Below are 12557 nucleotides of genomic sequence, written 5' to 3' on the forward strand. Positions count from 1 at the left end.
AACATCCGAATGTAAATCAGAGCTCTGTTCTCCTCCAGCCCTCCAAGGCCTTTGACATTAAGCCCAGATCTCCCTCCAATCACCCAGAGATGATTTACTGACGCTGCATGCTTCATCTCCAGCAGGTCTCCTAGAAGCAGTTGGAGGCGTAGTGACATGTGAATGATTCCGTCCCACACTTCAACGTTCGAGCTCGACTGACTCATTAAAAATGCAGCTGCTGAAATTCAGATGAGAGAAGATGTGAGATGATAAACGTCAACGTTTTACTGCAGAGCAATGAGTTTAATGAGCAGCATTCATTAATTTATTAATTCTAGCTGTCAGGCTCCATGCAGGCTGCTGGTAGTAAAGCAGGTAGTGTCTTGTGAATATCCACTGTATTTTTTAGGCAAATATCCAAGATGATGTACGAGGGAGGCTTTATAAATGATGAATGAAGTATTTACTAATGCTTCATTGTGTGTAGTTATTGTAAAGTGTTACCTAAAGTCCAGTAACCAGTGGCATGATGGTTTTACTACCTGTGTCTGAGTTACTGTATGTCTTGTCATATTAACGTAATGTCACATCTGCAAGTATCAAGAGAAATTCTGTTCATCTTTTCTTCTTCGTTGGTGTGAAAAGGCAGCAAGGCTCCAGTCCCATCACTCATCTAAGTACTTCTTCAGCTCAGTTACTTGCATGAGTAGCAAAACAAGAAACTCTAGTTTTTTTATATTTGACCAGATCCGATTCCCTCTCATTCCCTGTCCTCACCTCCGCAGACTCTCTTGAGCCCACCTACCAGCAGCTCCAGAAGATGAAGCTGGACAAGAGCCCGTTCGTGGTCGTCTCCGTCATCGGCCAGGAGCTGCTGACCCACGGCTTCCACGGCGCCTCGGTGGTGGTGCTGGAGGCCGGGCTGAAGATCGGCACGTGCTCCCTGAAGCTGCGAGGCTCCGTCTTCTCGGCCCTGAGCTCGGCGTACTGGTCTCTGGGCGACGCGGAGAAGAGCGTGGCCTACATGCAGCAGGACCTGGAGGTGACCAAGACTTTAGGTACGGAGGACGAGGACAGGGACGGGACGGCGTGAGTAATGAGTGAATAAGAATAAGGCTGTAATGGACGTGTTTTTTCTTTTCATCGGCAGGTGACCAGTCAGGTGAGTGCCGGGCTCACGGGAACCTCGGCTCTGCGCTCTTCTCCAAAGGCAACTACAGGGAAGCGCTGGCCAATCACAGAAACCAACTGGTGCTGGCCATGAAGCTCAAGGACAGAGAGGTGGGTTTGCATGTGAGCTCATGCTTATTCATAAGATAACGAATGTTTAACGGGTCTGTAGACTAGGTCTCCTCAGAATATGAGTCTGCTAACATTTGGACTTCACAACATCGTGTTTCAACACCTCTCTCCAACCAATCAGAGCTGTTTGTCACGAACAAATTCAACTTCCTTCGCCACATAAAGCCATGTTCATTTCTTCGGGGAAGTTTTTAACATGGAGGTCTACTGGGATCGACTCACTTTCGGAGACAGACTCTAGTGGACGTTGGAGGAACTGCAGTTTTAGAGCTCACTTTAGCCGGTTGGCTGCTACCGCGCAATGAGCAGTTTGTGTATCGGAGAATCTACGAACACGCTCAAAACATGTGAACTCTAAAACGCACAATGACAACCTCAGTGGCGGTCGAAAAATTAGCATTTTAAATAACTCTTGATAATAATTTTTAACATTTCAAGATGGACGTCCGTGGGGGATTGACTCACTTTCGGGGGCAGCATCTAGTGGCCGTTTGAGGAACTGCAGTTATTGGCAGCTTCCGTCCTAGCTTCATCTTTCCACCGATGTAGGTTGCTAATTAAACCGCCAGAAAGTCCTTTTAACAAGCTATGTGAATTTGCATTTTTTTTGTTAGCAACCAAGCTAATTAGATGGCTAACCGATGGAGCTATCCCGCGACTTTTTATTGATTAAAATGGAGAGTACCAGGTCATAAGAAGAAAGTATAAAGAAGCTTGAAGAGAACATTCTGAGTCTTCTGAAGTTAGACACTTTAAAATCTAACAGTGTTTTCGGAGTGCAGGGTTATTGTAGCACATGTGTTGGTATGTTGATGCAATCCTTGCCTTGATGTGTTCATTGGCCGTCTTGTTATGTGATCCAGGATGATTTCCGTCTTTTCTGGAAAGCAGTTTTGCCTTTTCTTTTGCAGCCAAACTTTTCGCCCTTATTCGTGAAACACTTCGGACACTTAATTCGATTTATTTCTGTTACAGATTAGACTTCGGCTCCTTCTCGTCTGGGAGCACAAAGCGAAGCTGTCAGGTTGTTTGTGTGTGTTTACCTTTTGTTTAACTGCTCCCAGATGCTTTATTTAACTGTGCCAGCATGTGAGTATACAACGCCGTGATGTCTAATGTTTTATTTAATGGGAGGAGGATTCTGGGCCTAGAGTGCCTTTGACGGGTATTTTATTGTCTTTTTTAATATTCTACAGAAATACAAACAACCTCACGTATTGATCGATAGCGTCTGGTGTTGGCTGCTCTTCGATTTAGTTTTCTGGATGAGCAAATAGCTTCATGTAAAAATGGCTTCAGGCTGAAGCTCCGTCATTGATTAACAGTAGATGGATCTTTATTTGTTCCTGTCTGCAGAACCCGGACCTCAGCCTTCATCTGACGCCGTCATTGTCAGAAGTAGAGCGTTGCATGATGGGAATTTTGTCAAAACGTCGCGCCACATACACATATCTTTTGCTGTAGTGTAATAATATTAAAAATACTGGGTGTGTTCTGTGAGATAGTGTATTAAATTTCACCACTGTGTGTATTTGGTTGCTTTTCTCGCTGTTTTGGTGCATTTCAGACAAATATCTCAGATGTCTTCTCCGGTTGTAATTGTGACTTTACGTCTTTGTCAACATTTTTTTACAAGTGGGAAATTTGTAAATCGGGCAGCATTGTGCACAAATATGATCTTCTCATTTAACTATTAAAAGAAAGATTAAATTGATCAGATTCAAGAAAAAATTTTGTCTAAATTGCCACTGCTGTAGTGTAGAGTTTATTTTTATGCGACAGGGACCGTTAGTGAGATTTCCTGCTGTCATTGAAAGACACATTGCCACTGGAGTTTAAATTTATTCAACACGTGGGGGCCCCTTAGAGAAGTCTCCTACTGTCGTTGAAAACTTGGCATATTGGCACTACTGTAGTTTAAAGTTTATCAGGTGGGGGTCCCCTTAGGGAGGTTTCCTACTGTCATTGAAAACATATTGCCACTGCTGTAGTTTAAAGTTAGTTGACAGGTGGGGTCCCCTTAAGGAAGTCTCCTACTGTTGCCACTACTGTAGTTTAGAATTTATTTTATCAGGCTTGGGAACTTAGGGAGGTTTCCTACTGTCACTGAAATTTTTAGCTCATTGCCTCTGCTGTAGTTTAAAGTTTGTCATCAGACGGGGGTTCCTTAGGGGGGTCTCCTACTGTCACTGAAAGACACATTGCCACTGCTGTAGTCTAAATTTATTCAACAGCTGGGGGTCCCTTAGGGGGGTCTCCTACTATCATTGAAAACTTAGCACGTTGCCACTGCTGTAGTTTAAAGTTTGTTGACAGGTGGGGACCCCTTAGGGAGGTCTCCTACTGTCATTGAGACCTTAGCACATTGCCACTGCTGTAGTTTAAAGTTTATTGACAGGTGGGGGTCCCTTAGGGGGGTCTCCTACTGTTGTTGAGACCTTATCACATTGCCACTGCTGTAGTTTAAAGTTTATTTTATTAGATGGGGGTCCCGTAGGGAGGTGGCCTGTGGTCACTGAAAACTTAGCACATTGCCGCTGCTGTAGTTATGTTTGTCAGCCCTCCAGGGCCCCCTACTGGCCTGGGGTGGTTTTTTAAAATTGTATTTCAGTCTCTCGTCCTCGTTCATAAATCCTCCACAAACAGATTCAAACAACACAAACTCTCAGAGTCCCAGAAACAACATGATTGGATTTCTTTTGTGTTTTCTCGTGCAGCAGAAAAAATATTTCGTTCCTTGAGGGAAATCAAACACCTGTCCGACCGGTCGGCTGTTCACACACCCAGAGGCTTCCTGGTCGTTTATTAAATCTCTCTTTCCTGTGTCATCTGGACTTTATGTGTTTACACTCGTCACTTTGCTGGGGGTTGGGGTTGTTCAGTCTCTTCTTGGTTTCCACACATGAGCAGAAATGAAAAGAGCAGCGTGTCCTGGTTTTAATTAGAAGTGGTAAATTCCACTAAAGGTCAGTTTGCCTGTTTTCAGTGACAGTTTTTTTAGTTCTTCTTAAGGCTCCGGTTAAAAGGAACCTGGACGAGTATTATCAGTTATTTTCAACATCAGCTGGTCTCCCGCGTCCTAAATTAATGAACATTTCTTCATCACAGTTTTAAATCACATTTATCCTAGAACGCAGTCAAACCTGGTTATTCATGTTCCTGTAATGAACACACTCATCGTCCTCATTTAATAATTCATTCTCCTTCTCTCTCACGTTCTTTTATAAATTTTCAAACATTTCATTACAGCCCCGTCTCATTCTCTCTCTCCCTCCCTCTGTCCCTCGCTGTTTGCTTCTAAAGGTCAGATTCATATTTTAATTTTTCAGACGACCTTGAACTTAATTAGCGTCGCTGTGATTTTTCTGACGTCAACCAACGCACCGGGGCCACGTCTACATGGATCAATAACATGTCTCCGGTCTGATCAGTAACTCTGATCAGAGATGAACCGTTACCATGGAGACCAAACAAAATTATGTGATCGGACGTATGCGTTTATATCAAAACATTAATTAACTGTAGAGGTTTATTGATGAGGAGGAGGAGAGGAAGGAGGAGACGCGGTAAGAGGAGGAAAAGGAGGAGGAAGATAAAGATGGAAGATGAAGAGAAGCGGGAAGGAGGATGAGAGGAAGAGGAAGCCATGGAAGGAAAGAGGAGAAGAAGGAAGGGGATGAGCAGGAGGGGAAGGAAGTGGAGAATAAGATGATGAAGGAGGGATAAAAAGACATGATATGAAGAGAAGAAGGAGGAGGAGGTGGAGGAGAAGAAGAGGAAGGCAAAGAGGGAATGAGGAGGTGGGAGGAGGAGGGGGAAGAAGCAGAGAAGGAGGGATAAAAGAGACAAAGAAGAAGAAAAAGGAGAAGAAAGAGGAGAAAAAAGATTGAAGGTGAGAAGAAGAAGGAGGAGGAGAAGAAGAGGAAGACGAAGAAGGAATAAGGAGGAGAAGAAATGGGAGGTGGGGTAGAAGGAAGAAAGGGAAGTGGAGAAGAAGTAAAAGGAGAGATAAAGAAGAAGAAATAAAGTGGAGAAGGAGGGGGAGAAAATGGAAGATGAGAAGAAGAAGGAGGAGGTGGAGGAGAAGAAGGAGGAGACGAATAGGAAAACAAAAAGAATGATGAGGAGAATAAAGGGGAGGTGGAGGAGAAGGAGGAAAAGAAAGAGGCGATACATAAGGATGAGGAGAAGAAGGGGGAGGAGGAGGAAGAAAACATTGGAGAGGAGAAGAGGAAGAACTACTATTATGGTCTTCAGGAAAACATATTTGTGACCAAATTCTACAGAAAGAAAAATAAATTCAAGAAAAACAAATCTTGTCTTTATGTAAAGTGGATGAATGTTTGGAGACATCACAAGGAAGATGTCCAACCAATAATGTCAGACAGGACACAGGTCCAGTGACATATTGGATCTAAAGCTATCAGCTGTTTGTGGATGTCATGTGCCTTTTCATTTCTTCACTCTGGATTCTCACCTGTGTACTTTGTGTCTCGTGTGATTTCAGGCGGCGTCCGGCGCTCTCAGCAGTCTGGGTCACGTGTACACAGCCATCGGCGACTACCCCAACGCCCTGGCCAGCCACAAGCAGTGCGTTCTGTTGGCGCGACAAACCCAGTGCCAGCTCTCCGAGGCCCGCCAGCTGGGCAACATGGGCGCCGTGTACACCGCCCTGGGAGACTTCACCAACGCCGTGCAGTGCCACGAGCAGCACCTGGACATCGCAAAGGTACAGTGATAACAGTATGTTGTTTAACCTCATGTTTTCAATCTTTTAAACTGTTTCAAACACAGCAATGTTTCAGCTAGGATGCTCTCCTATTAGCTGGGAGGCTAGGAAGCTAGGAAGAGCTACTAGTAGCTGGGAGGCTTGGGAGGTATGAAGCGCTACCGATAGCTGGGGGGCTAGGAAGCTAGGGAGAACTACTATTAGCTGGGAGGCTAGGAAGCTAGGAAGAGCTACTAGTAGCTGGGAGGCTAGGAAGCTAGGAAGAGCTACTAGTAGCTGGGAGGCTAAGAAGCTAGGAAGAGCTACTAGTAGCTGGGAGGCTAGGAAGCTAGGAAGAGCTACTATTAGCTGGGATGCTAGGAAGCTAGGAAGAGCTACTAGTAGCTGGGAGGCTTGGGAGGTATGAAGCGCTACCGATAGCTGGGAGGCTAGGAAGCTAGGGAGAACTACTGTTTGCTGAAAGGCTAAAAAGTTAGAAAGCGTTGCTATTAGCTGGGAGGCTAGGAGGTTAGGAAGAGCTACTATTGGCTGGGGGGCTAGGAAGAGCTACTTTTAGCTGCAGATGGTAGGAATAGCTACTATTAGCTTGGAGGCTAGGAAGCTAGGAAGAGCTACTATTAGCTGGGAGGCTAGGAAGCTAGGAAGAGCTACTAGTAGCTGGGAGGCTTGGGAGGTATGAACCACTACCAATAGCTGGGAGGCTAGGAAGCTAGGGAGAACTACTGTTTGCTGAAAGGCTAAAAAGTTAGAAAGCGTTGCTATTAGCTGGGAGGCTAGGAGGTTAGGAAGAGCTACTATTGGCTGCAGATGTTAGGAATAGCTACTATTAGCTTGGCGGCTATGAAACTTGGAAGAGCTACTATTAGCTGGGAGGCTAGGAAGCTAGGAAGAGCTACTATTGGCTGGGAGGCTAGGAAGCTTGGAAGAGCTACTATTAGCTGGAAGGACAGGAAACTAGGAAGAGCTTCTATTAGCTTGGAGGCAAGAAGCTAGGAGGAGCTACTATTAGCTGGGACGCTAGGAAACTAGGTAGTGCTACTATTAGCTGGTGGTAGGAAGCTAGGAGGGGTTACTATTAGCTGGGAGGCTGGAAAGTTAGGAAGAGCTACTATTGGCTGGGAGGCTAGTTAGCAAGTAGGAGCTACTATTAGCTAGGAGGCTAGGAGGTTAGGAGAAGCTACAATTAGCTGTGAGGCCATGAAGCTGGGAAAAGCTACTATTAGCTGGGGCGCTAGGAGGCTAGAAAGTGGTACTTTTAGCTGAAAGGCTAGGAAGCTAGGGGAGCTACTATTAGCTGAGATGCAAGAAGGTTAGGAAGAGCTACTGTTAGCTGGGAGGCTAGTTAGCTAGTAGGAGCTACTGTTAGCTGGGAGGCTGGGAAGTTAGGAGAAGCAACTATTAGCTTGGAGGCTAGAATGATATGAAGAGCTATTATTAGCTGGGAGGCTAGGAAACTAGGAAGCGCATGAATGTGGATGAATGTTTAGAGGCGTCACAAGAAAGATCAGATAAAATGTCAGACAGGACGCAGGTAGAGTGACAAACTGAATCTTATCTATTATCTACTTCCTGTATTTGGATTGTAAATTATTATGATAGGACATAAACAGACTCCTAAACTGATGGATCTGTTTGCTCTGATTCTATCTGAACAATAAAAAAATAATGTTTTGTTTGTTTTTACTCAGTAATTTGCAGAAATGCTTCTCCGTCTGCGATTAAACATTAAAATCTGTTTTAATGAATGAGTTCTCAGTCCAGCTGGTGTCCACAGAGGTCATCTCTGACTGACGGTGACATGTTGACGTCTCTGGCAGACTCTGGACAGTCGGCGAGAGGAGGCGCGAGCGTACAGCAACCTGGGCAGCGCCTACCACTCTCAGCGGGACTTTGACAAGGCCGTGTCCTACCACACCAGAGTCCTGGAGCTGGCACAGGAGCTGCAGGACAGAGCCATCGAGATGAGGGCATATGCTGGTCTGGGGCACGCTGCCCGATGCATGCAGGTATAAGTCCTTCTGGAGACACTTGTCCTCAGTCACTGGAAACGGTTCAGTGGTCTGGTCTGGTCTGGTCTGGTCAGTTTTGATCTTGTCCTTTCTTGTCCTCTCTTATCTCGTCTCGTTTTGTCTCTTCTTGTCCTGTCTTCTCTTGCTTTGTACCTTGTTGTCTTCTTGTCCCTTCTTGTTTGGTCTCGTCTTTTCTTATGTTATCTTATCTCTTCTTGTCTCATCCTTATTTATCATATCTTGTCCTTTTTCTATCTCATCTTGTCCCTTTCTATCTCATCTTGTCCTCTCTTACCATGTCCTTTTTTCTCTTGTCCTTTATTATCTTATCCTATCTTGTCTCGTCTTGTCTTATCCCATCCTCTCTTTCCTTGTCTTATCTTATCTTGTCCTTTTTTATCTCATCTCATGTTGTCTCGTCTTGACCTGTCTTCTCCTGCTTTGTATCATCTTGTCTTGTCCTTTCTTATCTGGTCTCATCTTGTCTCGAATCAACTCGTCTTATCTCTGTCTTCCTCATTCTTGTCTCATCTTGTCTCATCTTATGTCGTCTTGTTTTTTCTCCTCTCATCTTGTCTTGTCTCGTATCAACTCGTCTTATTTCTGTCTTATACCCTCTTGCCTCATCTTGTCCTTTCTCGTCTTGTCTCATCTTGTCCCGTCTTGTTTTTTCTCATCCTGTCTTGGAAACGTCTGGTTTCAACTCGTCTTATCTTACCCTGTCTTATACCTTCTTGTCTTGTTCTTTCTTACCCTCCCTCCCTTTCCGTCCCAACCCCCCCCCCCCCCCCCCCCCCGTCCTGTCCCATTGATCCTCAGGACCTGGAGAGGGCTCGTCAGTACCACCAGAACCAGCTGGAGATAGCTCAGGAGCTGCAGGACAGAGCAGCTCAGGGCAGAGCCTCGTCCAACCTGGGTAGGTTTGACTCATCATGGACTCATGATCTGAGCAGACGTTCATTCATTCATTCATTCATTCATTCAGTCAGTCATGTCCTGCTGGTTCATGAAACCCTCATATTTCTCTGAATGACGACATCGTTCCCACTATAATCATCTTCTGTGTTGTCTTCATCTTGTATTTGTGGACGGTGATCTCTCTGAACCATTGACCCGCTCTGTCTCTGCTGTCGCCACCGAGACTCAATAGACCCACTGATGTCTTGTCCTGAGCCTGGACAACTCAATCTGCATCGACCTGCAGCGTTAAAGAGCTCTCTGACTCTTTATTCAGTCATATCTGAGCCCGGTGTGAGTCCTCCTAAGAGATGAAGACGCTGCAGCCTCGTCTGCTCGTCAGTTAAATTGTGGGATTAGATCACGTGACGCTCCTGCTCTCCGTCGTCCATCAGCGTCTCCTCCTCTGAGGTCCTATCACATGACTGCAGTCGAGCCTCTCTGGACAATCAACACTCATGTTTTATTGAGCGGGTTTTGGTTTTCTGCGGCCACGGTGATATCTGAGAGGCGGTGAACCCGACTCCACCGCTGAGTGGACACCTCGCCGCTGTCGGTGCGTTAGGATTAAAATCGAGGACACGATTTATCGGTTAATCCTCGCTAGCCTCAAGATTCGGGATGTTAGTTGTCATATGCGCAGTGAAACCATGAACATCTACCTCACAAATGACAATATAAGAAGAGAGTGCAGGAGAAATCCAGGTTAAGTCAAATAAATAAAAATAAAGTGAAGCATTTCCACATACGCTGCATATGGTTTGTATGATTTTTGGACATTTACGACATTTTACTGACGCAAAAATACTGCTCATTGTATTTGGAACATTTCAAACATTTACTTTTGGTTTGGTTGTATTTTTTTCTAGAGCATTAATAACTATTTCATCCATTTTAACGCCTGATTAATGTTGTGTTATTATGACCTCGGGATCGGGAAGTGATCAAAGCAGCAAGTAACGCTGTGGAAAGCAAGCAGAGTGTGAAGTGCAGTCGTAGTAAATCGTTTCAGCCTGTGGGGGGCAGTGCAGTTTGACGTGTTTAATAACTTATGTGCCTTGCAGATTACATCATTGTCATTGCTATGGGGTGGGGGTGCCTGGTCTGGTCTAGGTGGGTGCTACATGTCTAAGTAACATCCACACCAATGAATGCCAGGTCCAGAAGTTTCCCAGCAGAACACTGAACTGTCACAAGATGGTTTAAATGTTAATCACTTCTCCTGTCAGTGGTCATAATGTTGTGGCTGATACATGTGGATCTTTCTTTCTCTCGTTGTGTAAAACTTTCCTGAGAACAGCTTTTGTTTCTCTCAGATCATTCTGGGGGGTTTGTGGATCCTCCCTGTCGCTGCAGGTTGAGTCGTTGAGGAGGCGATGAGGAGTGGCGTTGTTTGCAGTCAGGAGGAGGAGGAGGAGGAGGATGAGGAGGAGGATGAGGAGGAGCAGGAGGAGCAGGAGGAGAGGACTGTGATGTGCGACTAATAGGCTGCAGCAGCTGAAGTGTCTGACTCTCTCCTGACAGACGAGCTCCAGCGTTTGGCTCAGATCAATGATTCAGATCATCATTTATGGATGATTACTCTGCTTTGACTCTCAGTGCTGACGAGACAGGACCTCCTCCTCGTCTCCTCCTCCTCCTCTCCTCTCCTCCTCCTCCTCTCCTCACCTCCTCCTCCTCTCCTCATCTCTTCTTTCCTTTCTTGTTTCCTCCTTTGTTTTCTTCCCCACTCTTCCTTTTTATTCTCATCTTCACCTGCTTCCCTCCTCTCTCCTCTAACCCTTCCACTCATTTCCTCTCCTCTTCTTTCCTCTCCTTATCATCCTCCTCTTTTCTTCTCTCTTTCATCTCCTCCACTGTATTCCCCTTCTCTTATTTCCTCCTTTTGCATCCTCTCTTCCTCTCCTCCTTTTCTCCACTCTTCCCTTTTACATTCTTCTTCTTCGTCTGTTTTCTTCCCTCTCTGTCTTTTCCCTTCCTCTCCTTCCATCTTCCTTCTCTTGTTTCTCCTCCACCCCTCCCCTCCATTTGTTTCCTCCTCTCTTTTTCTCATTTCTTCCTTTCCTTTCTTTCTCTCGTGGCCTCTCTCTCCTCTCTGCCTCTTTTGTCTTCGCCTCCCTCTCTCCTCCTTCCATCTTCCTCCTCTTTTCTCTCCACTTCTCGTTTATCCCCTCCATCTCTTGCTTCACGTTTCATCCTCTCTTTCTTTCTTTCTTTCTTTCCTCATTTGCCTCTTCCTCTTTTCTTCCTCTCCTCTTTTCTCCAGTCTTCCCATGTTTACTTCTCTTCCTTTCCTTTCTTTCTCTCGTGGTCTCTCTCTCTCCTCTCTCCCTCCTTCAGTTTCTACTCCTTCTCCTCTTGTTGTTTTATCTTTTCCTCTCCTCCTCCACTTTCTACCCTCCTCTTGTTTCCTCCTCTCTCCCTTTACCTCCTTTCTTCCCCTCCCTCTTCATCCTCCCACTTTTCCTTTTTTATTCCTATTCTCTCCTTCCTCCTTCTCCTTCCTCCTCTCCTCCCTCCTCCTTTCACATGTTTCATCCCCTCTTTATCTCTTTCCTCTTTTGTCTCTTCCTCTTTTCTTCCTCTTCTCTTTTCTCCAGTCTTCCCATATTTACTCCCAAATTTCTCCTCCTTTCTCTTCTTCCTTTCCGTTCTGTCTCTCTCCCTCTTTTAGTTTCTGCTCCTCTCCTCTTCTTGTTTGTCTTTTCCTCTCCTACTCCTCCTCCTCCACTTTCTACCCTCCTCTCCTTTATTATCCTCTTGTTTCCTCCTCTCTTCCTTTACCTAATTTCTTCCCCTCCTTCTTCCTCTTCCCCACTTTTCAACCTCTCCTTCAATCTTCCTCCTCTTTTCTCTCCTCCTCTTGTCGTATCTCCTCCACTCCTCCTTCATTTCATGTTCACATTTGAAGACAAATCTGAAGCTAAAGTGTGAGCCATCAGGTGAGCCATACGTTGGATGAAGGAGAACCAGGGATCACCTCCTCCTCCTCCTCCTCCTCCTCCTCCTCTAATCTCTGTGTGCTGTCTCAGCCAAACACCCTGTCATCAGATATCGGACTCATCTTCCACACCTCTAATCCTGTGTCCCTCCTCCTCCTCCTCCTCCTCCTCCTCCTCCTCCCCTCTACGCTTGGGGAATCCCACAGTCCTCCTGCAGGGCTCCCTCAGATCCGTCACCTCCTCCTTGGAGGAGTTCGCCCTGAGGCAGAGTGGGTTTGTGCTGGTAGTTTTGCAGAGTTTAGGAGGAAGAGGAGGTGTGCAGTTGGCTTTTCCAGCCGACTCTGCAGGCTTCTCTGTAATCCTCTTAGCGTGAGACCCCGACGAACCGGGTCTCCTTTCCTTATCAGCAGGCTCCTCCTCTTCCTCCTCTTCCTCCTCCACACATAGTTGCAGACTCTGCTTCTCTCTGCACCGTATCTTGAGTGTAGTATCTGTTTTTTTTTTTTTTAATTGTTTAGTTGCAGACCGAGCTCTCCTTTTTTTATTTTCATTTCATTCATCAGCCTCTCGTGTGGAGTATTTCCTCGAGCTGGAGTGTTTTAAAGCGAATCACCGCTGATTGCTCTTCTGAATCTG

At 45.7% G+C, this 12557-nt stretch overlaps 1 protein-coding gene across 1 annotated transcript in view; it reads left to right on the forward strand.

The window, feature by feature from the left end:
* Positions 1-12557, forward strand: part of ttc28 (tetratricopeptide repeat domain 28) — a 111684-nt gene that overhangs the window by 74976 nt on the left and 24151 nt on the right. Inside the window, exons 4-8 of the mRNA XM_084572223.1 lie at positions 768-1040; positions 1133-1263; positions 5792-6013; positions 7831-8019; positions 8842-8938. Of these exons, the coding sequence (XP_084428349.1) occupies positions 768-1040; positions 1133-1263; positions 5792-6013; positions 7831-8019; positions 8842-8938 (912 nt within the window). The remainder of the gene's footprint in view (positions 1-767; positions 1041-1132; positions 1264-5791; positions 6014-7830; positions 8020-8841; positions 8939-12557) is intronic.

The sequence above is a fragment of the Chelon labrosus genome (genome assembly GCF_963514085.1).
Source record: "Chelon labrosus genome assembly, chromosome: 22".
Taxonomy (NCBI): domain Eukaryota; kingdom Metazoa; phylum Chordata; class Actinopteri; order Mugiliformes; family Mugilidae; genus Chelon; species Chelon labrosus.